Source organism: Pantherophis guttatus, chromosome 14 (genome assembly GCF_059756535.1).
Source record: "Pantherophis guttatus breed Tessera chromosome 14, ASM5975653v1, whole genome shotgun sequence".
Lineage (NCBI taxonomy): Eukaryota > Metazoa > Chordata > Lepidosauria > Squamata > Colubridae > Pantherophis > Pantherophis guttatus.
The window spans coordinates 18205080-18230458 of NC_142076.1; the positions used below are offsets into that span (position 1 = coordinate 18205080).

The 25379-nt window shown below is 41.9% G+C and overlaps 1 protein-coding gene across 29 annotated transcripts in view; it reads left to right on the forward strand.

Moving 5' to 3' along the window:
• The window catches only part of SUN1 (Sad1 and UNC84 domain containing 1), a 39179-nt gene extending 15364 nt beyond the window's left edge, over nucleotides 1–23815 (forward strand). For 9 of the 29 annotated variants that reach the window (XM_034430602.3, XM_034430593.3, XM_034430598.3 and 6 more), the window contains 20 exons: nucleotides 953–1143; nucleotides 2394–2420; nucleotides 2528–2722; nucleotides 3363–3485; nucleotides 4982–5065; nucleotides 6398–6508; nucleotides 8414–8512; nucleotides 11539–11632; nucleotides 12510–12568; nucleotides 13103–13248; nucleotides 14259–14495; nucleotides 15005–15088; nucleotides 15355–15398; nucleotides 16011–16149; nucleotides 16439–16693; nucleotides 18086–18170; nucleotides 18868–18983; nucleotides 19720–19887; nucleotides 21173–21265; nucleotides 21739–23815. In XM_034430602.3, the coding sequence (XP_034286493.2) occupies nucleotides 953–1143; nucleotides 2394–2420; nucleotides 2528–2722; nucleotides 3363–3485; nucleotides 4982–5065; nucleotides 6398–6508; nucleotides 8414–8512; nucleotides 11539–11632; nucleotides 12510–12568; nucleotides 13103–13248; nucleotides 14259–14495; nucleotides 15005–15088; nucleotides 15355–15398; nucleotides 16011–16149; nucleotides 16439–16693; nucleotides 18086–18170; nucleotides 18868–18983; nucleotides 19720–19887; nucleotides 21173–21265; nucleotides 21739–21852 (2464 nt within the window). In that variant the 3' untranslated portion in view covers nucleotides 21853–23815. The remainder of the gene's footprint in view (nucleotides 1–952; nucleotides 1144–2393; nucleotides 2421–2527; nucleotides 2723–3362; nucleotides 3486–4981; nucleotides 5066–6397; nucleotides 6509–8413; nucleotides 8513–11538; nucleotides 11633–12509; nucleotides 12569–13102; nucleotides 13249–14258; nucleotides 14496–15004; nucleotides 15089–15354; nucleotides 15399–16010; nucleotides 16150–16438; nucleotides 16694–18085; nucleotides 18171–18867; nucleotides 18984–19719; nucleotides 19888–21172; nucleotides 21266–21738) is intronic. The other 20 variants (XM_087878617.1, XM_087878608.1, XM_087878609.1 and 17 more) reach the window with 3 other exon arrangements.
• Nucleotides 23816–25379: the final 1564 nt, after the last annotated feature.

The window sequence follows — 25379 nt, forward strand, 5'->3', positions numbered from 1 at the left end:
AGTGGGCCTCACTTCCATGTTTAAAATTTAGGACACTCAGAACTGGGGCTCCAAAATTTTCTGGCATTATTTCAACAAGTACTTCGATCTTTGATGGCTTCTGTGGAGATACTCACTTCCTGGATGGCAATATATATATATGGTATATGGTCATGATTTGACGTTTGGAGAGAGGGCCATAATTAGTTCCCATTACGTTTGATTGAGCTAGGATTCCTTCCATAATATGACACTAAAGTGCAGAATCCAAACTCTGGTTTATATTTCCCGTTCATTCCAGTAGCCAAACCAGGGGTGAAATGCTCCCGGTTCAGACCGGATCGCCCGATCCAGTACCGATAGCGGCAGGTGGTTCGGAGAACCGGTAGCAAAAATCCCTGCCCACCCCACATGCTCAGCTGAGCCGCACAATCATCAGAGGCTTTTTTTTTTTTTTTTTTACTTTTAAAAGCATTTTTTTCTACAACCTCTTTGGCCGAAAAAATGCTTTTAAAAGTAAAAAAAAAAAAAGCCTCTGATGATTGTGCGGCTCAGCTGGGATCATCAGTGCCTTTTAAAAGCATGTTTTTTACAACCTCTTCAGCCAAAGAGGTTGTAGAAAAAAATGCTTTTAAAAGAAAAAAAAAAGTTGGTCACGCCCACCCAGTCACATTAACCCCCCACCCCATCAATCCATGCCCACAGAACCAGTAGTAACAAATTTTAGATTTCACCACTGAGCCAAACGTATGCCTCTGAGACTCTTAAAAGACGAAGAGCAGGAAGGAAATGCCAATTTCTGATTTCTTCTCCTGAAACAGCCATAGTAACATCGACACTATATAGGGAGTGCTACGTTGCCTCTTTCAGTTCTCCTGCACTCACAAATGTTTTTTATTATTATTATTATTATTATTTTCCTGCATTTTAACCCTGTTGGGTTTTGCCTCTTACTCTTCCTTTTTCCGTTAAGGATGAACAAACAGCATAAAACTACAATGAGACAGTCCAGTTCGGTAAGAACCACTTCAAGGAGAAAAATGCTGGGCTCTGCTGCTTTTAGCCACAGTAGTTTCAGCAGCCGCACAAGTGATGGGTCTTATGTCTCAACCTTACTGGACGAGTCTTCAATAAAGGAACAGACGACTGTTGACCATTTCTGGGGTAGGTGCAGACTCTTAACACAACAGGCTATAACGGTATGTGTGAAAGATCCTTGGGAGATGGAGCAAAGACTGCTACCTAGGGAAAAGATAAGAGAGAACGTAGCCCACAGCTGCATAATGGGCGGATGGAGCAAGACGCTCAAAATTGACCCTCCCTAATTTCCTGGGCTGTAAAAGCGATTGTGGGAGAATTAGACTTTCAGACATGCAAGATTCTGTTAATGTGGTTTTACCATAGAATTATCTTATCTGGTGATGCTTCCTACATTATCTGCTCTATCTAGTAAGGCTGACAACAGCACTTGTAAATTATCTTGGAAATGTGCTTTGGAACGCACAAGGGCATAGACCAGAGGTCTTCAAACTTGGCAGCTTTAAGACTTGTGGACTTCAACTCCCAGAATTGGAGAATTGGCTGGAGAATTCTGGGAGTTGAAGTCCACAAGTCTTAAAGCTGCCAAGTTTGAAGACCTCTGGCATAGATTAGGGGTGGGTAACTGTGGCCCTTTTACAACCAGCTTGGCTGTCTCAGGAATTCTGGGAGTTGAAGTCCACAGGTTGTAAAAGGACCACAGTTGCCCACCCCTGGCATAGATGATAGCCCTGCCTGCAGCTCCCAAAAGCAAACTCATCTTCGACAGTCATCTTTTTCCCAGGATCAGGCCATCATTGCAGAGGGCAGCCGCATGACTCTGAAAACATTCTGAGTCAAAGTTTGGCCCCGTTCAGCCCAGTGCCCGCTTCCTCCAGTGTAAGAAGTACAGGAGTGGAGTTAATTACCAGTCTGCAGACTCTCTAAGAAATTGTTGCTGAATCATCAGGGGGAAAAAAAGTGCTTTAATATGCCACTGGGTTAGGTGTAGCATTCCCTTATCTCGGTTAGAGACACATCATTTTTATCTTTAGTAGTGTAGATTAAAGCTTACTTTGATGTCACCTAACAAGCCTGCTACTATGAGTTACTGTTACAGCAAAAAAAAGGTAACAAAAACATATGTTTTTCATTAGCTGGTCTCCAAAGAAGTCACATTGTAAAATAAACAGATTTGTGTGGCTTTTCCATCAGGAAATATAACTTGTTAGATAATAACAGAATGGCTACATTGGGTGTGGTCTTAAAAATCACCCTGCGGTTGTCTTGAATGTATGGAATCCTCCACCTCTGCTTCTCGTTTTGTGTTTTTAGAAATAGCAGAAATTGTTAGCTTGTTGACCTCCTTGGACTCAAAACAAATTATCTCTTCTTAGGTCTCGATGACGATGGGGACCTCAAAGGTAATCCGGCTTGTATGTTTTTCACTTCAATGGCTTTTCTTGCCACTCCGGTAGATTTGGTTTGGTGGACGATTTTTTTTTTATTTATTTTTTTTGCCATTCAACAGGTGGGGAGACGACTTCCATCCAGGCCAATGGTGATATTGCCACAATGGAGAAGCAGGCTGAACTCAGCAATGGATACACCTGCCACGACTGCAGCATGCTTTCCGAACGGAAGGAAGCCCTTACAGCCTACTCATCATCCTCCATGCCAACCTCAAGAGTTTACTCTAGGGATCGAAGCCAAAAATACAAATCCTGTAAGTGTTCCTTCTCGCTGCTGCGTAAATAAAAGTATTGACAGAGTAAATAAAGTCACATGAATTTAAACGCGATAAAGGAGAATATTTCTGGCTCAGGCTTGAAATGAGAAGTTGGTGCTCTCTGAGCTTGGTTGTTTCCTTGCAAACGTTTCATTACCCAGTTAGGTAACATCATCAGTGCTAGAAGAGAGCGGGGTTTGACCTTATAGCATTGATATTGTTCTCTAGTTTGGGTAAGGAAGCATCTGCGAGAAAACAGCCAAGTTCAGAAACCACCAAGGACTCCTCAATTTAAACTCAACTTGGCAAGGTAATTTCTGCTAAGTCTTTCAATTTCAGAGGAAGGTTTCAAATTTGCTCAGTTCCAGAATTATACTTCAACACACCATTAAGGAAAGAAGAGCTACAAATAAAACCCTGAACATCCTGTTTGTTTCCCCTTCCTTTCCCACTTGGTTTTCTACGACCGAACTCTGGAAAAAAACAGGGTTGCTTCTTGGCAGCGTGCAGGCTCATAATATTTGGCACGTCAATTTCGACATCCCGCCCTTACTACACTTGCTTTTTCCCTCCCACCCTCTCAGTCACTAGAAAAACAGAGGAAAATAATCATTTTGTCCCGATGCTTTTCCAATAGGGGGTCTCCTTTACTACCGCAGTAAGGTCCTGCAAGCAGCCAAGCACGCCTCAACATCTTTCACAACTCTCATAGTACAGCTGTTTCAGATGATCTTCCTGAAACTGGGCTATGACTGTACAGGTACTTTCAGTTTTAAGCTTTTCTTAAGCTCTCTCCCTCCACGCTGCACACCTCAAAGGAAACGGTTCCGTAGTGTCTTTTCAGACATGCATCTTGCAACTTCAGGGTATCTTTGATGCCGGCTTCCTTTTTGCATTCCTTCACCTGCTTTTACAATATGCAGCACCTGGGTATTGGATCCTCCTTTTCTCCATTTCTTTCTTGCAGTGGCATGATGGATGATGTGGCTTGGAACGAAAAGAGGAATCTCGGTTATGGAACTTGGTCACTTAACCCCTTAACTATGTTCTCTTCACCTTTAAATCCTGGATTTTCTTTCTTTGGTGTTTTGTATTGGGTGGTTATATAGGGGACTCGGTGGCTCAGTGACTAAGACGCTGAGCTTGTCGATTGAAAGGTCAGAAGTTCAGCGGTTCGAATCCCTACCGCCGCGTAATGGGGTGAGCTCCCGTGACTTGTCCCAGCTTCTGCCAACCTAGCAGTTCGAAAGCACGTAAAAAAATGCAAGTAGAAAAATAGGGACCACCTTTGTTGGGAAGGGAACAGCGTTCCGTGCGCCTTTGGCGTTGAGTCACGCCGGCCACATGACCACAGAGACGTCTTCGGACAGCGCTGGCTCTTCAGCTTTGAAACGGAGATGAGCACTGCCCCCTAGAGTCAGGAATGACTAGCACATATGTGTGACGGGAACCCAGGGGTGAAATGGAGCAGGTTCTGGAGAGTGGAAATTTTGAATGGTTCGGAAAACCGGCAAATGCCACCTCTGGCTGGCCCCAGAGTGGGGTGAGAATGGAGATTTTGCAGTATCCTTCCCCTGCCTTGACCAAGCCATGCCACCAAGCCACACCACACCCACCAAGCCACGCCCACAGAACTGGTAGTAAAAAAATTTGGATTTCACCACTGGTAAATATGCACATCTAATTGGACTTGCCTCCCATTTCCAATAAAAGGATTGTGTTATCCCATTTTTCTCGTCAGAACTCTGTTGGCTGAGAAGGCAAAATACTGCAAGAATATATTTTCAATAAACATGAAGGCTCGAACAAGTAGATTTATTATAGCAAAACCGTGAAGCCTTTATGAAAGACTTCCAATGACTATATCAAACACAAGCTCTATTTATACCATAGTGAATATTCAAATTTCTTTCACTTTTTTTTCCTGCTTACTTTGTTCTAGGAACTATTTCTCTGGGGACCAATTCCCTCTGTTCTTTGTTTCAGTAATGACCTAATATAGTATTAGGTTGCTTACCTTTGACCAGGTGAGATCTAATTTAACACATTTCTCACTCAGGTATTGGGTGGCAAATCGCTTTGATGGATAATGTTGCTTTCCCTGCTGCTTTGTTCTTTGCTTCTGAACATTAAAAGAAAAACTTTTAAAAAACATACTGGGTTATCTCAAGGCTATTCTTTCTCTCTTTTTTTTTCTCTAGCACACAATACAAATTAGACTCATTTTATTTATTTTTTTCTCTCTCTCTGTTGCAGCTCACTCTAATTACTGTGGAAGCATGAATGTAAAAGAATTTCTCAGGGATGAAAGCCACTTGGGTATGAATGGAGAGTCCATGTGTAAGTACAGCTTCCCATTGTTTAAGAAATAAGCCCTGGTTAGAATTCCACGTGTTGCATCCATGTTCCATTGGTCTTGTGGAAGCTGGAAAAACTTTGCATGCTGGTTGCGATTCAGCAGCATGTTGTACTTTCAGGGAGCTTCCATTATTTGCTTGATTTGTCTCGTGCACAACCCAGAAAAGCAGATATATTTTTTTTATAGACATGCAGCCATCTATGAGATTTAGTTTTGAAGGGCACCTAAAGCCAAAATTGCCTGCCTGAAGCATGGAAGTTGTCAGCAACCCAGAAGCAGAATTTGTGATATGCCTACATGGGTCAGAAAAATCTTGGACTCCTGCCTGCTTGTCCTCCACTCCATTGGTGATCCCCAGTTGGGTACAGGCCTTCCAGATTCAAACCTTCAAAGCTCCTAATCCCCATTTCGAGACGAAAAACGAGGTTTGAATTCAACACAGCTATTTCAAACCTGGAACAAACCAAAAAAAAAAAAAAATTCAAACTCGGATGGGCAACTCGAATTCAACACTTCACCCTGTTTTGCATCCCTTTGCTGCCTCCTGCATTGGCAACATGTACTGGGGGGTTGGGAAGGGGTTATCGATTGTCTTGTTGCATGCAGTGTGTGGCACTGCCTCAGCAGTGGCCGTGTTCACAAACACCCCTATTAAGATTTAAGGACTGTTTGGAAAGTACCGTATTTTTCGGAGTATAAGACGCACCTACCTTTTTTGGTGAGGAAAAGAAGAAAAAGAAATCTCCCTCTGCCTCTGCCTCTGAGCAATTTTGCCTTATTACAGCCTGCTTTACTTTCATTTTTGTTTTCAGCATAGCTTGATTAGCACAAGAGGAAGAAAAAAAAATCTGCTCCAGCAATTTACCTCCTTGCAGCAAGCAGCAGAGCCCTGCGCAAAACAGCTGAGAGCAAATCAGCTGAGAGTCGGGAGGCCGATCCAATCAACTTGTGCTAATTAGGCTGTGCTGAAGCTGAAAGGAGCTGTTTTTTATTGCTGTTTGCTTCCAAGGAGGTAAACTGCTGGAGGCAGAGGCCAAAGGGTGGGGGCCAGTGGGTGGGCGGGGCTACATTAGATGTATAAGACGCACCTAAATTTTCACCCCCTTTTAAGGGGGGGGGAAAGGTGCATCTTATACTCCTAAAAATACAGTAATTTCACTGATTTATTTATCAAATCTATTGGCCCACCCACCTTACCGCAGTCGTTTTCTGTACTGAAAGTTGGTCTAGCCGTATTGCATTGCGCAATTGATTGATGAGTTGATCGATGAACGTGCTCTGTATTCGTTCCTCTTACCTCCCCCAACCTGCAGGTGATGACTGTAAGGGGAAGAAACACCTTGAAACATACACAGCAGCCCACTTGCAATCCTCGCGGTCCAAAAGGATAGCAAGAAGCATGTGGCACATCTTTTCATACCCAGGTTGATTTGCACCGCTTGGATTTTTTTCGTTTTCTTGCCTTTCTTGCCTTTCTTGGCCCTCATAAATGTTGCGGGAGGAGAGCCCCCCTCCCTTTAATCTACAATAGCCAAATACCCCACACCTAGAATACTGCATCCAGTTTTAGTCACCGCACTGTAAAAAAGATGTGGAGACTCTAGAAAGAGTGCAGAGATGATGAGGGGACTGGAGGCTAAAACATACAATGAATGGTTGCAGGAACTGGGCCTGGCTAGTCTAGTGAAGAGAAGGACCAGGGGAGACAGGATAGCAGTCTTCCAATATTGGAGGGGCTGCCACAGAGAGGAGAGAGTCAACCTATTCTCCAAGGCACCTATAGACCAGACAAGGAATAATGGATGGAAACTGATCAAGGAGAGATTCAACCTAGAAATAAGGAGAAATTTCCTGACAGTGAGAACCATCAACCTTTAGTTAGAAGGACGTCCCTTTGTGGCCTTCGGATTTTCACCATCATCCGAATCTCTGCATTGCTAAACTTAAGAGCTTTCTTGCATAGATTAGATTGAAGCTTCACTCGAGAATTGAGCCATTCCCCAGAAGCTGCCTGCCAACTCTAGCTGTAGATTTAGATTGACACAAACACACACGCAGCCTTATTGTTGAGGCAAGGTCATTCTTATTCTACAATGTTGCTCAACCATTAAGAAAGCCAACCACAGTCATTCAGTAAATGATTAAAAATAGAATAATGCATTAAAGGATTAAAAATAAAGTAATGCTTAAGGGAATCCTAGCAAAAACATAGAGGAAGCACAGAGGAATTTAGCTTTTAGTGAAATACACCCAGATCTAGTGTAGTGAAACGAGACAGTGACATCTGAGGTCCTTGGTGCTCTCTGAGCTTGATAGTTTTCTTGCAGACATTTCATTACCGAACTAAGCAACAGCATCAGTGCACTGATGAAGTTACCTAATGAAACGCCTGCAAGAAAACCATTAACTCAGAGAGCACCAAGGACCCCCCTCAATTCAACATTTGAGCTACAAATATCTCCTATCAGATAAAAATATACTTGGGATCTGCTGGTGATAGTCTATCCCTGGGTTTTCCTAGATGGAAATCAAAGTCCAATGTTGGTTATTTTTCTTTTCTTTTCTTTTCTTTTGTTGTTGTTGTTAAATCAAGCAAAATTGATGGGTGCTGCCACCCATCTTGGTACATTTTTTAAAAAGTGGTTATTATTGCATCCTCAGTGGCTAAGACGCTGAGCTTATCGATCGGAAGGTTGGCAGTTCAGCGGTTCGAATCCCTAGCGCCGCATAACGGGGTGAGCTCCCGTTCCTTGTCCCAGCTTCTGCCAACCTAACAGTTCGAAAGCATGTAAAAAAAAAATGCAAGTAGAAAAATAGGGACCACCTTTGGTGGGAAGGTAAGAGCGTTCCGTGCGCCTTTGGCGTTGAGTCATGCCGGCCACATGACCACGGAGACGTCTTCGGACAGCGCTGGCTCTTCGGCTTTGGAACGGAGATGAGCACCGCCCCCTAGAGTCGGGAACGACTAGCACATATGTGCGAGGGGAACCTTTACCTTTACATGTAAATATTGACTTCTAACGAGATGGGTAATGGGGTGACAGGGCTTCTCACCATTGATAAGAATTTAGAATTTGTGGCAAGAACTTTTTTTTTTGTCTCTCAAAACCCGTCTTGAATTTTTTTAAGAGATAGAAGGCAGAACTTCATTCAAACAAGAGAGAGCGATCCTGTCAAATTGGCTGTTAATAATGTTAGCTCTCATTTTCCTCTGCCCAGATGTTAGGGTTTGGGTTTTTTTTTTAAATGCAGTGCAGAAGCGTAGAGGGATGGCTTTGACTGAAATCCTTTTCTGTTGCCTACCTTCACACCCATCTGTGTCGTACCAGGTTACTTCTTACTCCATATGTTGCAAAGAATGAGAACAGCAGGATGGCTTGTGACCCGGAAGATTTTGTCTCTCCTTTGGCTGGCTGTTGTGACCCCAGGTTACTCCTGTGTGCGTGTGTGGGTGGATGCGCACGCAAGCTTTTTGCATGAAAATATAGCCTACCTTTCGATTCTGGCGTTTTGCAGGAGATGTGAACTACTGATTAACTTAAGCTCACCGGCTTTGGCACAGCTTCAAACAGTGCATTTCCTATGCGGACAGCCAGCCGCCTCCATTGGATGCTGTCAGGACACACCTGGTTGGTTGGGACAAGGTGGAGGGAGAGACAGAGAAAGATGCCCTTCAGGTGGGCAGAAGGGAATTGAATAGAACGCCTTTTGAAGAGAGCTACTTGATGATCTCAGGGGCTGCCCCAAAGAAGAGGGAGTCAAGCTATTCTCCAAAGCACCTGAGGGCAGGACAAGAAGCAATGGGTGGAAACTCATCAAGGAGAGAAGCAACCTAGAATTAAGGAGAAATTTCCTGACAGAACAATTAACCAGTGGAACAACTTGCCTCCAGAAGTTGTGAATGCTCCAACACTGGAAGTTTTTAAGAAGATGTTGGATAACCATTTGTCTGAAGTGGTGTAGAGCTTCCTGCCTAAGCAGGGGGTTGGACTAGAAGACCTCCAAGGCCCCTTCCAACTCTGTTATTCTAAATTCTTGTTGGAAGGGGCTCTATCCCTGGTGTCATGTTCTACCTCTTTCTCTCTGGATCTTTCTGGGTTGCGCTTAATTCCCAGAAGAGAATCGCAGACTCATTAGAACGATGGCATGGGAAGAAGACCGAATACAGCATCCTAGGGCTGCAAAGGACCTCAAGAGGTCTTCTAGTCCAACCCCCTGCTCGAGGCAGGAGACATTATACCATCCTGATCAAATGATCGTCCAATCTTTTTCTTGAAAACCCTCAGCGATGGGAGCACCCACGAGGTGGGCAAACGGTTCCATCGATCCATCGTTTTCATGATTCCTTTAACAACTGCAGTGATATGCTTAACCCTGGAGTGGGGATGGGTAGAAATCAGGCGCGACTGACTTCAACCACCTTTCTTAGCAACGGTCGGAAGTCAAGGACATGCCTGCAATAGAAAAACTATACGGAGACCGCTGCAGTTTTCTCATTTTCCCTCCACGTGTGTCAGTGTGTAGGAAATGCATCTTGTTTTAAGCGGCTTTTCCTGTCCTTGCTTGCTTGATAACTGAAAAACAAAAATTGTCCTAATTAACAAAGGATCGTGTCTTATAACAAATCTGTGTGCGCTTCCCGTATTCCCAAATGGAGAGCAGATGCTCGCTGCCAACGATTTGGAGAGTGGCTGTATTAATTCTGCAAAAGCTTAGACGATCGGACTTCTCCTTCCAGCATGACCTTCCGTCAGACGGGCTCTACTTGCGAATGCAACAACCTGAACTATTCGTTTTAAAATGACTAAATTCATGTTTTAAACCGGATTCCGTGCTGCATGGCTTCGTATATCTGTGTCGGGAGTGTTCCTGAGCCACTAATGCAGAAAATCAGCATCAACGTGCTATGAATTGGTGTTTGTTTGTTTTTTCTTACAGTTGCACGTATATCGTCACTTACAAAAAAATGTTCCTTCCCTCTGGAAACTTCTGTCATCTAATAACCTTTCTTTAACCCTCCTCTTTCTTTCTTTCTTTCTTTCTTTCTCCTCCCGAGCCAGTTGTTTTCAAAGTGTATCTCGGGGAAGCTTGGGTGAAAAGATCAATCCTAGTGGGCCACCCACCATCATAGACCATTAGCCTGCAGAATGGGTTGGTCATTCTGGTTGGTCATTCTGGTTGGTTCCAAAGAAACTCCTGGTTGAACCTGGATGGCAGTGAGACCTAGTGGAGCCAGCTGATATCTGTGCCCTTAACACGTCTCGGTTTTATGCTTAGTCAGCTTGATCTAGTGGTTAAGTCGTCAGACTAGAAACCTCAGCTGGTTTTCATAGCTAAGGTGGAACTAGAAACCGGGAATTCTAGTTCCACTTTAGCTATGAAAACCAGCTGAGTGACCTTGGGCCAATCACGAGTAAATGGTGAGTTCTAGTCCTGCCTTAGGCATGAAAACCAACTGGGTGACTGGGCCAATCACCAGGAGACTGTGAGTTCTAGTCCCGCCTTAGCCATGAAAGCCGACTGTGTGACTGAGCCAATCACCAGAAGACTGTGAGTTCTAGTCCCACCTTAGCCATAAAAACTGACTGGGTGACTGGGCCAATCACCAGGAGACTGTGAGTTCTAGTCCCACCTTAGCCATGAAAGCCGACTGGGTGACTAGGCCAATCACCAGGAGACTGTGAGTTCTAGTCCCGCCTTAGCCATGAAAGCCGACTGTGTGACTGAGCCAATCACCAGAAGACTGTGAGTTCTAGTCCCACCTTAGCCATAAAAACTGACTGGGTGACTGGGCCAATCACCAGGAGACTGAGTTCTAGTCCCACCTTAGCCATGAAAGCCGACTGGGTGACTAGGCCAATCACCAGGAGACTGTGAGTTCTAGTCCCGCCTTAGCCATGAAAGCCGACTGGGTGACTGAGCCAATCACCAGGAGACTGTGAGTTCTAGTCCCGCCTTAGGCATAAAAGGCGGCTGGGTGACCTTGGGCCAATCACGCACACTCAGCCTAATTTGCCTCCCAGGGTGGTTATTGTAGGGAAAATAAATGTATTTGTATAAATGTATTTACCACCTTGGATTTATTGGTAAAAATAATAAAGGCAGGAAAGAAATGACTAAAATCATCCGGCAAAGGAATGATGAAACAGTCATGACATCACAATGCAAAGCCTACGACTTGCATACCTGAGTCCAATTTTAGAACCTCAAGAACATCAAAGCAGCGTTTCCATGGCGATGGCTTCACACCTGGCTCACTATTTTTCCATCTTCATAGCCGTTTATGGATGCATGGGTGCCCAGCTTTTGCCGCGGCGCCTAATGGCTCCTCCTGGGCAGCGTTGGGGTTGACCAAGAAAAGTTTCCCCGAGGATCCAAAAGAAAAATTTGAAAACAACTGCGCTGAATAACCCTTGACATTTCTCACTCATCTTGGATTTCTCCTCCGATTTAGGGAAAGCAGCCACAGGGGCATTCTGGTGGCTCGGCACTGGATGGTATCAGCTCGCGACCCTAATTTCTCTGCTGAATGTTTTTCTCCTTACAAGGTCTGTAAGCATTTCGTACGGCACGGGGGTCTCAGGCGCTGGATTTTTTAAAAAACGGTTCATTGCAGGCTGTGCAAGGTGCTTCTAATCCAGGGGTGAAATGTAAAATTTGTTACTACCGGTTCTGTGGGTGTGGCTTGGTGGTGGTGGTGGGGGGGGGGGTAATGTGACTTGGTGGGCATGGCCAACTTTTTTTTTTTTTAACTTTTAAAAGCATTTTTTCTACAATCTCTTCCGCCGAAGAGGTTGTAAAAAAAATGCTTTGAAAAGCCTCTGACGATCAGGCAACTCAGCTGGGATCGTCAGAGACTTTTCAAAGCATTTTTTTAAACCACCTCTTCGGCCAACAGGTTGCAGAAAAAAATGCTTTGAAAAACCTCTGACTGAGGTTTTTCCCAGCTGAGCCGCGCGATCATCAGAGGCTTTTTTTTTTTTTTTTTTTTACTTTTAAAAGCATTTTTTCGTCGGAAGAGGTTGTAGAAAAAAATGCTTTTAAAAGTAAAAAAGAAAAGAAAAAGCCTCTGATGATCGTGCAACTCAGCTGAGCATGGTGGGGCAGGCGCAGGGATTTTTGCTACCGGTTCTCCGAACCACCCGCTGCCATCGCTACCGGATTGGGCGATCCGGTCCGAACCGGGAGCATTTCACCCCTGTTCTAATTGTACAGCTAATCGTGATGAGAACCTGCTTCAGTGGGGTTTGAGGGGTGGGCTGCACCATTCATTTCTGGGGGAGCTCCATTGAGCAGTCCTGGGAAGTTTTGGGAAGGACCACCGACTTGACTGTTATTTATTAAGCCACTGTACGTAAAATGTAAGGCGATTAATGGTCAGGGGTGGACAATTTTACCCTGCAGTCCTTGCCTTTTGTTTTCCAGATGTCTTCCAAAGATGTTCAGATTGCTGCTGTTCTTTCTCCCCCTGCTTTTACTGCTTGGTGAGTAAACAGGTATTGAGAAAAAGACTCTTTAATATCTTACCTGTGAGGATAATCTAGGTCTAGGGCTGTGTTCCATCTGCCCCCCCACAACTCTTGCAATATAGGTAGTCTTAGACTGAGTTTTGAAGGGGCGCGGTGGCTAAGACGCTGAGCTTGTCGATCAAAAAGTCGGCAGCTAGCGGTTGGAATCCCTAGTGCCACGTGACGGGGTGAGCTCCCGTGTCTTGTCCCAGCTTCTGCCATCCTAGCAGTTCGAAAGCCCGTAAAAAACACAAGTAGAAAAATAGGGACCGCCTTTAGTGGGAGGGTAACAGAGTTCCGTGCGCCTTTGGCGTTGAGTCATGCCGGCCACATGACGACGGAAACATCTGCAGACAGCGCTGGCTCTTCGGCTTTGAAACGGAGATGAGCACCGCCCCCTAGAGTCGGGAAATGACTAGCACATATGTGCGAGGGGAACCTTTACCTTTTAGACTGAGTTTACTCAAACATTCATGAATGTTTCCTCTTAACCGCATTTTTTTGCTTCAGGTTTATGGTGCTGGGGTTCCGAAGATTTCCTTTCATTGTTACCAGCTTTGAACTGGACAAGCTTACTCAGAATGTCCAGGTGGGAAGACTCTGTAAAGAGAGTTGCACCTGAACCTCATTCAGGCCCCGCTGGTCAGTTTCCAGAGGTAAGCTAGGCCAACCCTGACGTCCAACTTTGGTCCTCAAAGAGATGTAACGTCTTAAGAGGTTTAGGGAAACTACAGAGGGTTTTTTTTTGAGCCCATCATAACTTCAAACATGGGCAAGGATATTTTACTTTGGTTCAAGGAAATTGAGTTTCTATTTCTGGATGGCTATTTTAAGGTTCTGTTGTTAACCGCTCAATGTTGAAGGATGGGGCGATATAAACACTGTTTAGATAAATACTGTATTTTTCAGAGTATAAGACACATCAGAGCATAAGACGCACCTTAGTTTTTGGGGAGGAAAATAGGGGGGGGTGGAAATCTGCCTACCAGGTATTCATCTGGCTAGTCCTTAGCCTGGTCAGCTTCAGCACATTAGTTCGCTCACTGGTTTTGAGGTTGGGGCTGGTAACCATGGGGCTGAAAAACAGCTTCAAAAGCACAGCTGATCCTTGGAGGGAGCTCTAGTGACTAAAGCAGGTGAAGCGCGGAAGGGGTAAGAGAAGGCAGTAGATATTCCAGGTAGCCATTATGGGCACCACGCAGGGTTACATCCAGAGTATAAGATGCACCCAAATTTCCAGCCTCTTTTAGGGGGAAAAGTGTGTTTTATACTCCGAAAAATACGGTAAATACCCAAATAAACTTAAGAGGCCAGAATTGGGCCATAGATTTTGGCTAGAAAAGCTTTGGGTCTTATTTTTCCATTTATTTTGGATTTCCATCTTAGTTTGGATTTCCAGAATCTGGAATTATCTTCAAGAAAACTATTGTTGCCTGTTTTTTAGGTGGTGGAGGAGTCTGATTTTATATCAGCAAACTTTGTCTAAAGTTAAATGGGATTTGTCGCTGCTTTTAATCTGTTTTGGTTTCATTTGAATACTTCATTCAAGAGACACTTTATTTTCTGGTGAAATGATTTTATTAATGTGAGTTTATTTATGGCCAGAGGCAGTGAAAATAAATAAGCCTTTTTTTATTATTTAAAAAAAAAAACCCCACCAATCTAGGTGACTATGAAGTTCTTTGATGCAGATCGTGTAAGTGAGCTGGAGAAACAAATGGCCCAGTTATCTGAGAGGTGGCGTCACCAGGATGAAGAATACAATAAAATGCTACTTCTGGTCCAAAGCTTTCAGGAACAAGTCACCCAAATGAACGACCGAAGTGAAATGTTGGTGCTCGTCAAAAACATTGTGAGCCAGCATCTTACAAAGGCCAAATCGGATGGAACGGCGCACTCAGAGGTAGACTCATGTGGAATAATTCTCTGTGCCAATTTTAATGAAAATATTATATACTTATGAAATAGCGTGCCCGCTGGAGGAAGACGTTTTTGAGGGCAAAATTAAAATTTGCATGAGCTGAGAAACTCATTCGTTTTTGCACTGTAAAGCAGTAGTTTAGTAAATTATAGTTGTTTGCACTCAGTTAACTTAATTATTCAACCAGATGAAATATACAAATGTATAAAGGTGCCAGATTCAACATAGATCCTAATCAAGAACAAAAAGTACTTTTCACAGGTGAATTTTTGAAGTGATGTTCCTTTGACCTAAAGGGATCGTTGCCTTTCTATTTATAGAGGTTCAAGGTGAAAAAAGTTTAAAGATAGCCTATTTTTGTTTGTATGCTTAACTGTCTGTGCAGCATTTAAATACGCAAAGAATCCTCAGTGTTTTCGTGATAAAAGCGCTATATTTTCATTATAAGAGTACTTTTTAAACAAAAATATCATTCTGTTTTGTCTTTCAAGCATTTTTTGACTTTGCATCAAGAGCACGAATGGCGCCTTGCAACTTTAGAAAGTCTTCTGGCAAAACTCTCGGAAAAATCAGAGGTAACAGTAAACATTTTTTTTCCCTGTAATAATTCTAAGAATTTGATCACCCTGTATCCCTTGTTACTATCCCAAAAGCATTAAATTGCAGTTCCATCTGTGCTCCAGGCAAGAACGCTAAGCCTTGTCTTCTCAAATAGATGATTATTTGCTGATTCCCCATCAGCCTCTTTCTGCAATGCAGAAAGTTTCTGGGGTCTCTCTTCAAACATTCCAAGTACGGTGGAGCGATTTATTCAGAAAACTAATATTATGTTATTTTCCAGGGTCTCCAGAAAGAATTCGAATTAACCAAAGCAAAAACAATGAGGTACGGCTGCAACCTGTATATTGAATTGGGTACCATTAAATATTACAAAACTTTCTATAAAGTTGATAGTATTTCTTCTTTTTTAAAAAAAATAAAGAATGGGGGAGGATTTTTATAGGGATAATCAATAGTATGTTGGGATGGATGGACGGACAGAGGTACATAGTACAGATACAAATACAGTGGGTGCTTCAACAGTGGAAGTTTTTAACAAGAGATTGGACAACCATTTGTCTAAAATGGTAGAGGGCCTCCTGCTTGAAAAGGGGGTTGGACTAGAAGACCTCCAAGGTCCCTTCCAACTCGGTTATTCTGTTAGACAGAAGAGCGAGAGAGATGATAGATAAAGAGACAGACAGAAAATAGATGATAGAAGAGATAGACAAACTAGATAGATAGACGATAGAACAAGTACAGACAGATGATATATAGACAGACAGATGCAGACATGACATAGACAGATTTCCCAATTTTATAACATATGCACCCTCCATTTGCTATTTAAGGTAACAATGCTCCCTTTGTTTTACTCCAGTGTAAAAACATAGATCCTCCTGTCGCCACTTTAACTGGCAGAGTTTGACACCTGTCGCTCTTTTTTCTGCTTCTCAGTGACATGGATGAGCACAGCCAGAGCCTTCTGTCCAAGATGAAGCACCTAGAAGTTGAACTGGCGCGTCTAAAGACAGAGTTGCTGAGTTTACAGGATGTGAAAAGCTGCTGCAACACGATAGACGCCCTTCACCAAAAGGTGCGCTCAGGAGGGAACGCCTGAGCAAGCCTGAATTAGCACGCCTTGTTCTGACAGCATGTTCTGGATGGGTTAAGTTTTGAAAACCACTGACCTGAGAAGGAAGAATTGATTGCTCGACTTGTTTCAACATTACCCACTTTTAATTAACCACTGGAATGTTCGCGTTCCATCGGTTAGCTGGCACATAGCCAAAATAAAGATGCATCAGCTAATTGCGCCTTTATTTTGAAATCCGTCATTAAGTTGTCATGTTTTGTTTTGTTTTCTTTCTTTTTTTTACTTCTAGGTTGATGCCCAGATTAAAGAATCAATCAGGGTTATGTTTTCAGGCGATCTGAAAGGCGATTTCCCAGAATCCATGCTTCAGTGGCTAACTTCCAGATTTGTGACCAAAACGGACCTACAGGTTTTGTTGCGAGATCTGGAGATGCAAATTCTCAGGAACATCACTCTCCAGAGGTCGATCGCAAATTCCAGGGTGACCACAGAGATAGTGACAAATGCTGTCAACGAAGCTGGGATTGTAGGCATCACGGAAGCGGTAAGCCACAGTGGAAAGGTATTCCATGCTGTTGATTTAGCACAAGGGGTGTCAAATTTGCGTCATCACGGCAGTGTCACGTGTCATATCGCAAGATGTTTCCCCTTTGCTTAAACCGGGCGTGGTCGTGGCCAGCATGTGACGCATCTGGGCCGTGAGTTTGACCAGCCCTGATTTAGCATCTTGGGCTTCACTCCTGTGGGGCAAAAGATCAATATAATTTGAAATATAACTAACTATAAGCTGACACATGTAGAAGTTATAAAATGTATATTAAAGGTGAACAATTGTATAACATAGTAAAAGGTTTTATGTATTTAGATGTATAAATACAGGAATTACATAAATGTATAATACAGAAGGATGTAAATGGAAAATATGTAATTAGAGTTAATACCGATAACTGAATGCTGTGAAGATGGAAATGTGATTTTAAAACTAAAAAAGTTGAATAAAGATTATTTAAATAATAATAATAATAAATATAAGCTGACAAATCCCAGAAATGAGGGGTTTTTACAGGACAAAGATGGAAAGTGGCTGAATTCTTTTTGGCAGGCCCACTAGAATACGGAATGCCATTTCTTTTATCTTGGCTTACTTTAGAGAAATTGGAGAGCCACGCTTGGCGATAGGATAAAACGCAATTATACATTTCATTTTTAAAAAAAATAACAACTGATACAAGTGTTTTCCATCATATAATTGATATATAATTGGCAACAATCAGCTAGTGTTAAGATATTGCAACAAGGCAAATATGTCCCTATTCAGAAGTAACTCACATTGCATTCTTTGGGGAAGAGAAGAGAGGAGAGGAGAGAAGAGAGAAGAGAAGAGAAGAGAAGAGAAGAGAAGAGAAGAGAAGAGAAGAGAAGAGAAGAGAAGAGAAGAGAAGAGAAGAGAATTCTTTATTGGCCAAGTGTGATTGGACACACAAGGAATTAGTCTTGTTTAGGGATGAGACGAAGCAGCCATTATCCCAGCTAATGAAAAGCCATCTAGATCTTAAGCACCATTGCACTGACTCCAGATCTCTCTTAGATGCTGCAGAGCAGAGGCTGAGATTTAGAGTGGCGTGTAAGGATGCTCTTTTGAGATCTTCTGAGCTAGCGAGAGAGAGTGTTCATATTTCTAAATATCTGTGGAGATTCTCGGTCATGCAGGTCATGGTTGTCCCAAAGGTGCTTTTTTTGAATCAGAAAGTCCAGTCACCTCTTGAAAAAACACCTTTGGGAGGTTCAGATTTGCTGGGTTCTCTCTACGTTCCCCCTTTAAAAGCAGGTTAAAATGGTACGGATGATGTTTTCTGTAGCACAAGGAATTCTCTGGTCATCGGTGATTTATTGAAATGCTGACCAGGAATCTCTGTCCATCTCTCTCCCTTCGCAGCAAGCACAGGTCATTGTCAACAACGCCCTGAGGCTCTACTCCCAAGACAAAACGGGCATCGTGGATTTTGCTTTGGAATCCGGAGGTAAGAGATCAAGAGTTAGGAAGATTTATTTCGGTTCTTTTTTTAATATCTTAAGGTTTTTTTGTTTTTTGTTTTTTTTGTAAATATCTCAAATCAATGCATAAACAGTGTGGCACCTGCATGTCATACATTCTAATACAAATAAAACCAATAAAACTAATCATAATTATTACATGCTATCAGCTTATGTATTTTTAATAATAATACACATTTATATGATGTTACAGCCTATCATTGTTCAGTCATTCCGCATTTTCTCTTTTTGTTGCTTTCATTTTGCTATATAAAAATGTATACACTAAAATTCCCCCTTCTCTTATTTCTATCACTTATTCTAGCTTTTAATCATGTCACCCTTTATTAAACGACTTTAATAAATGTGTGTGTCTTTTTACATATCAGTTTCATTCCTCTTACTTTCTACTTTCTACATTCCCCATTTTTCTCATTCTTTATTGTCTTTATCTTTCTCGTCCCTTTATTTCTAGTTTTGATTCATTTACAATATTTTACACATTTATCACAACATTTATTCCCCTTTTACCTTCCCTAATCTTTAGCCAATCATTCCACTTATTCCATAATTGATAATATTCTGTCCAGTCTCTTCTTAAGCCAAGAACAAGAGTCTTGTTTTTTAAAGCTGCTGCGATGAACGAAGCTAAAAGATTTCCCCTCTCTCTTGTGTTTCTTCGAGGTGGCAGCATTTTGAGCACTCGCTGTTCAGAGACCTACGAAACCAAAACGGCGCTGCTGAGCCTCTTTGGAATTCCCTTGTGGTATTTCTCCCAATCGCCCCGCGTAGTGATCCAGGTAACTAGGATAGGGAGGGTTTGTAGAGCCCTTTCTACAGACACTCCTCGATTTACAACAGTTTCAAGTTACAACGGTACTGAAAAAAGCTTACGATCACTTTTCAGTTACGACAGTTGCAACTTATGACCGTTATCACTTACCGTTGCACTGTCCCCACAGTCACATGATCAAAATTCAGACGCTTGACAACTGACTCATATTTATGACGGTTGCAAGTCTCCAGGGGGGCGTGTTTTCCCTTTTTTTTTTTTTTAATTTGATTTATATGCCGCCCTTCTCCGGAGACTCAGGGCGGCTTACAATGCGCTAAGCAGTAGCCTTCATCCTTTTTGTATATTTATACAAAGTCAGCTTATTGCCCCCACAAACTGGGTCCTCATTTTGCCTACCTTAGAAAGGATAGAAGGCTGAGTCAACCTTTTGCAACCTTCTGACAAGGAAAGTCAATGGGGAAGCCTGATTCCCTTAACAATTTTCAGTGATTCACTTCAACAACTGTGGCAAGACAGGTCATAAGGTGGGGCAAAAATTAACAAATGTCTCGCTTGGCAACAGGCTCAATTGTGGTCGTAAGTCAACGACTATGTATACAAGTAGTCCTCAGACTCACTGCCTCTTAAACCTAGCCTGTGGCCTAAACCACTACCCCAAACTGGTGTTCTCAATTGTTTCCAGTGTTATGTTTGTTTGTTTGTTTGTTTATTTATTTGCAACTTCTGGTTCTTCTCCACAGCCTGACATGTACCCTGGAAACTGCTGGGCTTTCAAAGGATCACAGGGTTATCTGGTGATCAGGCTTTCGATGATGATTTATCCAACATCTTTCTGCCTGGAACACATCCCAAGATCGCTTTCACCCACAGGCAATATTACCAGCGCCCCGAAGGATTTCTTAGTCTACGTAAGTGGCGTGCCGTCTGCAAAATGAAAGGGGCATTGTCTTAGGGTTCAACTAAAGTTGCTTCAGGGTTTCTAGTAAAGATTAAAGGATTTCTAATACCTGTACATAATTAAAAAATAAAAACTTTCCCATGGTAGGTCAGTCTTTAGTTACCTTATTTTTCGGAGCATAAGACACACCCTTTTCCCCCTTAAAAGAGGCTGAAAATTTGGGTGCGTCTTATACTCCGAATGTAGCTTTTTCAAAGGCACCTCAAATGCCTTTGAGCCTTACTCTTTAGAAAGCCAGATCCTGAAGAGGAGACTCAAATACTTTGGCCACCTAATGAGAAGGAAGGACTCCCTGGAGAAGAGCCTAATTTATGCTGGGAAAGATTGAGGGCAAAAGAAGAAGGGGACGGCAGAGAACGAGGTGGCTGGATGGGGTCACTGAAGCAGTCGGTGTGAGATTAAATGGACTCCAGAGGATGGTAGAGGACAGGGAGGCCTGGAGGAACGTCGTCCATGGGGTCGCTATGGGTCGGACACGACTTCACAACTAACAACAACAACAACTACTACTTTATTGTTCTATGCCTATTTCATAGGAATCTTCTCAGACTGGCAGCCTTCACTGGGGAAAGACTAGACAGTCAGGGTTGATTTCCTCTAGGACCGACCGGTTTGATCGCCTTGCAGTCCAAGAGACTTGCAGGAGTCTTCTCCAGCACCAGAGTCCAAAGGTCTCCATTCTTTGGCACTCAGCCTTCCTTATGGTCCAACTTTCACAGCCATCCATTGCAACTGGGAAAACCATCGCCTTGACTATACGCACTTTTGTTGGCAGGGTGATGTCTCTGCTTTTTAGTATGCTGTCTAGATTTGCCATAGCTTTCCTCCCCAGGAGCAAGCCTCTTTTAATTTCTTGGCTGTAGTCCCCATCTGCGGTGATCTTGGAGCCCAGGAAAATAAAATCTGTCACTACCTCCATTTCTTCCCCATCTGTTTGCCAGGATTTAAGAAGGCCGGATGCCCTCTTTTCTTAATGTCGAGTTTCAAAGAACAATAAAGTAGCTAGTTTGAACTCTAGAGAGGTGGAAGTGAGTGTTCACCTGAGATCAGGGATGCAAAAGAATATGAAAGGTTTAAGGGCTGTATTAGTGAGATGGGCAGCAGAGACTATTTAATAAATAAAAGTAAATAAATAATCATCTTTTTTGAAGGCCAGCGAGTCTGAAAATTAAAGTTGATCTGCTTTATCTTCTCTATCAAGAATTCAGAGCTATACAAACCATTTGTGTTGACAGGGTCTTGAAAATGAATATCAAGAAGAGGGAATACTTCTGGGCCAGTATACATACGATCAGGATGGAGAACCATTACAGATGTTTCCGGTCTCGGTAGGCCAACATTTCAGAAGAATAAACTTTTTTTTTTTTTTATGCTTTGCATAAAAAACGCCTAGTATGAAAATAGTACATGTTCATCCTTGACTTAAAAAATTCATTTAGTGACCGTTCGAAGTTACAACAGCACTAGAAAAAAAATGACTCACGACCCTTTTTCACACTTAACGACCACTGCAGCATCCCCGTTGGTCACATGATCAAAATTCGGATTCTTGGCAACTGGCTCATATTTATGACGGTGTCCCAGAGTCATGTGATTCTCCTTTTGTGACCTTCCAAGAGTCAAGAGTCTCTTAGCAACTGCAATGATTCACTTAACCATGGCAAGACCGGTCGTCAAATGGGGCAAAACTCACTTAACAATTGTCTCATTTAGTAACAGAAATTTTGGGGTCGATTGTGGTCGTAAATCAGGACTCCCTGTAATGGATTCTAATACCATTTTATTTTTTTCCTTCTTTTAGGAGACAACTGATAAAGCATTCCAAATAGTGGAACTAAGAATATTTTCCAATTGGGGTCATGCAGAATATACGTGCCTCTATCGCTTCAGAGTGCACGGGCAAACTGCTGAATGAACACTACGCTTATTTTCCTACACTGGTTATACATCATTTCTGTTTTTAAGTTTATAAAGGGAAATTTTGAACACTGGAATCTTTAAAAAGATGAAGATGTGTAATGTCCAACAGGTTGTGTTACTCTTTCCTGGCTAAACGTAGAAGATTGCCAACAAAATTGTATCCCAAACCTAATGGTTATTTGCTCAAGATGCTCAGCTTGTAACTGCCAGACAGCTTTATGTTTTTAATGTGTTCTTTCCGAAGGGGGGAAAAAAAACCCCGCATGCCAACTGCTCTCATTCCTAAGCCCAATTAGCAAATCACTAACCCCTCTTTTAATAAATCAGAAGATAAACCTTTTAAATTTTTCCTTTTGACTGTTAGGAATCTGGTATTTTTATTTTTATTTTTATTTTTTTTTAAATATTGGGACTCTCCTCTGCACCTGGATGTGATTAAGATAACAAGGACTGTTGGTGAAATTTAGCATGTTCTGTTGTTTATGCAGTTCCCAATCAGATGAAGGTTTGTTTGCAATTCCAGCACAAGCCTTGAAACTAAGGTCTGTTACCACTGCTCAGAGTGTTGCTTGACAAAACTGCTTCATCCTTGAAGCTACTTCATCACTTCCAGTCATTTCCGTGCAACATTTAATTCTTAGGTTGAAGTTTCTGATTTCAACTGAAGTTTGCTTTTATATCCATCTTCCAGGTTTAGAACGCTTTCCCTTAAATATATATTAGTAAACAAAAAAAAAACATCCTTTATTTTAACATCCAAATGAATATCAGTAGTGATTGTTTTAACGTAGAAAGGGCTTGAGTCTAATTTGATGGGTTCTAGTAAGAAATAGGGATGGAGTGTGAATTGGTAAGTCGCCTCGTATGCCGAAGGCAAAATATCTCCCATGTGTTAGCAGCGAGGGAAACAGGTGGATTAAGGACTTTGTTACATGGAGAATGGTTTGGATGGAATTGAATTAGACAGATCCAGAATAGTAGTTGGCTACCATGTGATGGGAGATAATGAAAAGGAAATGTAGAGATGGAGTCAGGCGTAGAAGATTAAAGTAGGAACACTAAACGTCAAAAGAAAGCAGTTTGCCAGTAAAATTCAGGCCTGGAGCTTATTCGCACGTTGGGTTTTGTGCAGTTTACTCTTCTCAGAGTTCTCTTTGGGATTGCTGCTAATCTCTGAAAATTCAGGGGAAGCTTCACAAGGCCGAATATATGGGAAACCACAAAAGGCACTGTTTTGAATCGGTTCTCCAAAAAAAGGATCTATTTACTTTTTTTTTTTTAAAGCATGCATATGCACATGATAAAAATGGGCTATCAAATTCAAGATGGCACCTGGAGCAATTATTAGATTCTATGGGGAATTTCCCTTAAAGTCATTGTTCAGAATCCCTGGCAATTCAGCTTCCTTTTTTAAAATTTAATTTTGAAATGTTGTCAGGATCTGGCTCAGAAAAAGCTTTTTTTTTTTTTTTCCTATGAAAATGGTACTTTCCTGGGTTTTTGGAAGGTAAACTCTGATTGCAGAAAAAAGACATGCTGATATTTTTTTTTATTTTTTCATATGTTGCACAAGAGTCCTGAGATATTTATAAAAGCAAGTTTTATTCTTGAATACCACTTGTTCTGCTGCATTTAGCTTAAACTAGAACCAGTGGCTATTGAGAAAAGCTTAGTAAAACCTGTTAACAGTTTTTGATTCCAAATTATCCTGTATAAATCCAGATAGGGGAGGGCAGGGTTGGTTCGTTTGTTTTGCATAACACTAACTTATTTTTTAAAAAATGAGATAGGACTTTGTGCAATGTATTTTTGTAAATGCTTTTTCAAAATATTTGTCTCTGGTATCCTTTGCTGCCTCCTAACTGACCAGAAGCTATTGAAAAAAGTTTAAGAATTTTAATTTTTGAAAGTGCATGTAATATTTGGAAATAAGAATAAAGTTTCCTTTTGGATATTTATACTGAATGCTTCTCATAATGTACGTGGTTGGGGAGGGATCAAACTCCTTAAAAGGATTAGCAAATACAGGGAGCGGGCAAAACCTACAATAGAACCCTTATTTCTGTTATACAGAAATCTACATGAAAAGAATGCGGGTAAAGGAACTTTGTCAAAATATTCAAGTGTAACAGTACATCCTTTATTCCTGATTTCCATGTGGTTAGCATCTTCAAAAAAGAGAACAGTGTGGACGACATTCAAAGCGGATATTTCAGTAATGCCTGTCCTGATTTTAAAATGACATGTCAGAACTATTACCCAAGGAAAGATTGTTTGTCCTTAAAAACAAGGTAGAAATAAAAGAGATCCTTGACAATATGCATATGGGTGCAAATCAATCAGAATAAAGCACCCCTCTCTCTCTGGGAAACAAACCTTTAGAAGTCATAAGTCCCTAAATCTGTCAGTCACAACTAATAAGACTGGGACAGGTTTACTAGGGCATCCTTGGCTGCCTGCCTTCTTCCATCCTTGCGCAAGAGTATGAAGCATCTCTTGGTTTGCTTTCAACAGTAGGTCTCGTCTCCGTGATTTGACGTGGTTAAACTCGCTTGACTAGAAGCAACTCCCACAGGCAAAGCCTCACTTGGAACGCCCAGACTGGTTGGGGTTGAAACGCGACGTGGGTGTGTGCCCTTGCAGCGCTCTCTTTCCTAAAGCCCCTAGACAGACTTTGGAGGACCACATCTGTGGGATCTGGAAAGATGGTGGGCTTGTCCTCTTTTTTTTCCACCTTCAACCTTTGTTCCAGAATAAATTTTAATAGAATAGAATAGAATAGAATAGAATAGAATAGAATAGAATAGAATAGAATAGAATAGAATAGAATAGAATAGAAAATATGGAATAGAATAGTATAGAATAGAATAGAATAGAAAATATGGAATGGAATGGAATAGAATAGAAAATATGGAATAGAATAGAATAGAATAGGAATAGAATTCTTTATTGGCCAAGTGTGATTGGACAACAAGGAATTTGTCTTTGGTGCATATGCTCTCAGTGTACATAAGGAGAATAAAATAGATTCATCAAGAATAAAAAGATACAACACTTAGTGATAGTCAAGATTACTAATAAGCTATCAAATCGTACTAGGAAACAAATATAATTGAAAGATAAAAGCAACATGGTTATAGTAATAAGTGGGAAGAGATAGATATTAGTAAGGAAGAAAAGAATAATAGTAGTGCAGACTTAGTGAATAGTTTGACAGTGTTGAGGGAATTATTTGTTTAGCAAAGTGATGGCATTCAGGAAAAAACCGTCCTTGTGTCTACTTGTTCTGGTGTGCAGTGCTCTATAGCGTCTTTTTGGGGGTAGAAGTTGAAACAGTTTATGTCCAGGATGCGAGGGGTCTGTAGATATTTTCACAGCCCTCTTTTTGACTCGTGCAGTAGACAGGTCCTCCATGGAAGGCAGGTTGGTAGCCATTGTTTTTCCAATTTCAATTGGGGAAGTTGGCCTTGCCCCCCCCCCCCAAGCATCCCTCAAAACCCAACAGGGTTAAAAGCAGCCCAG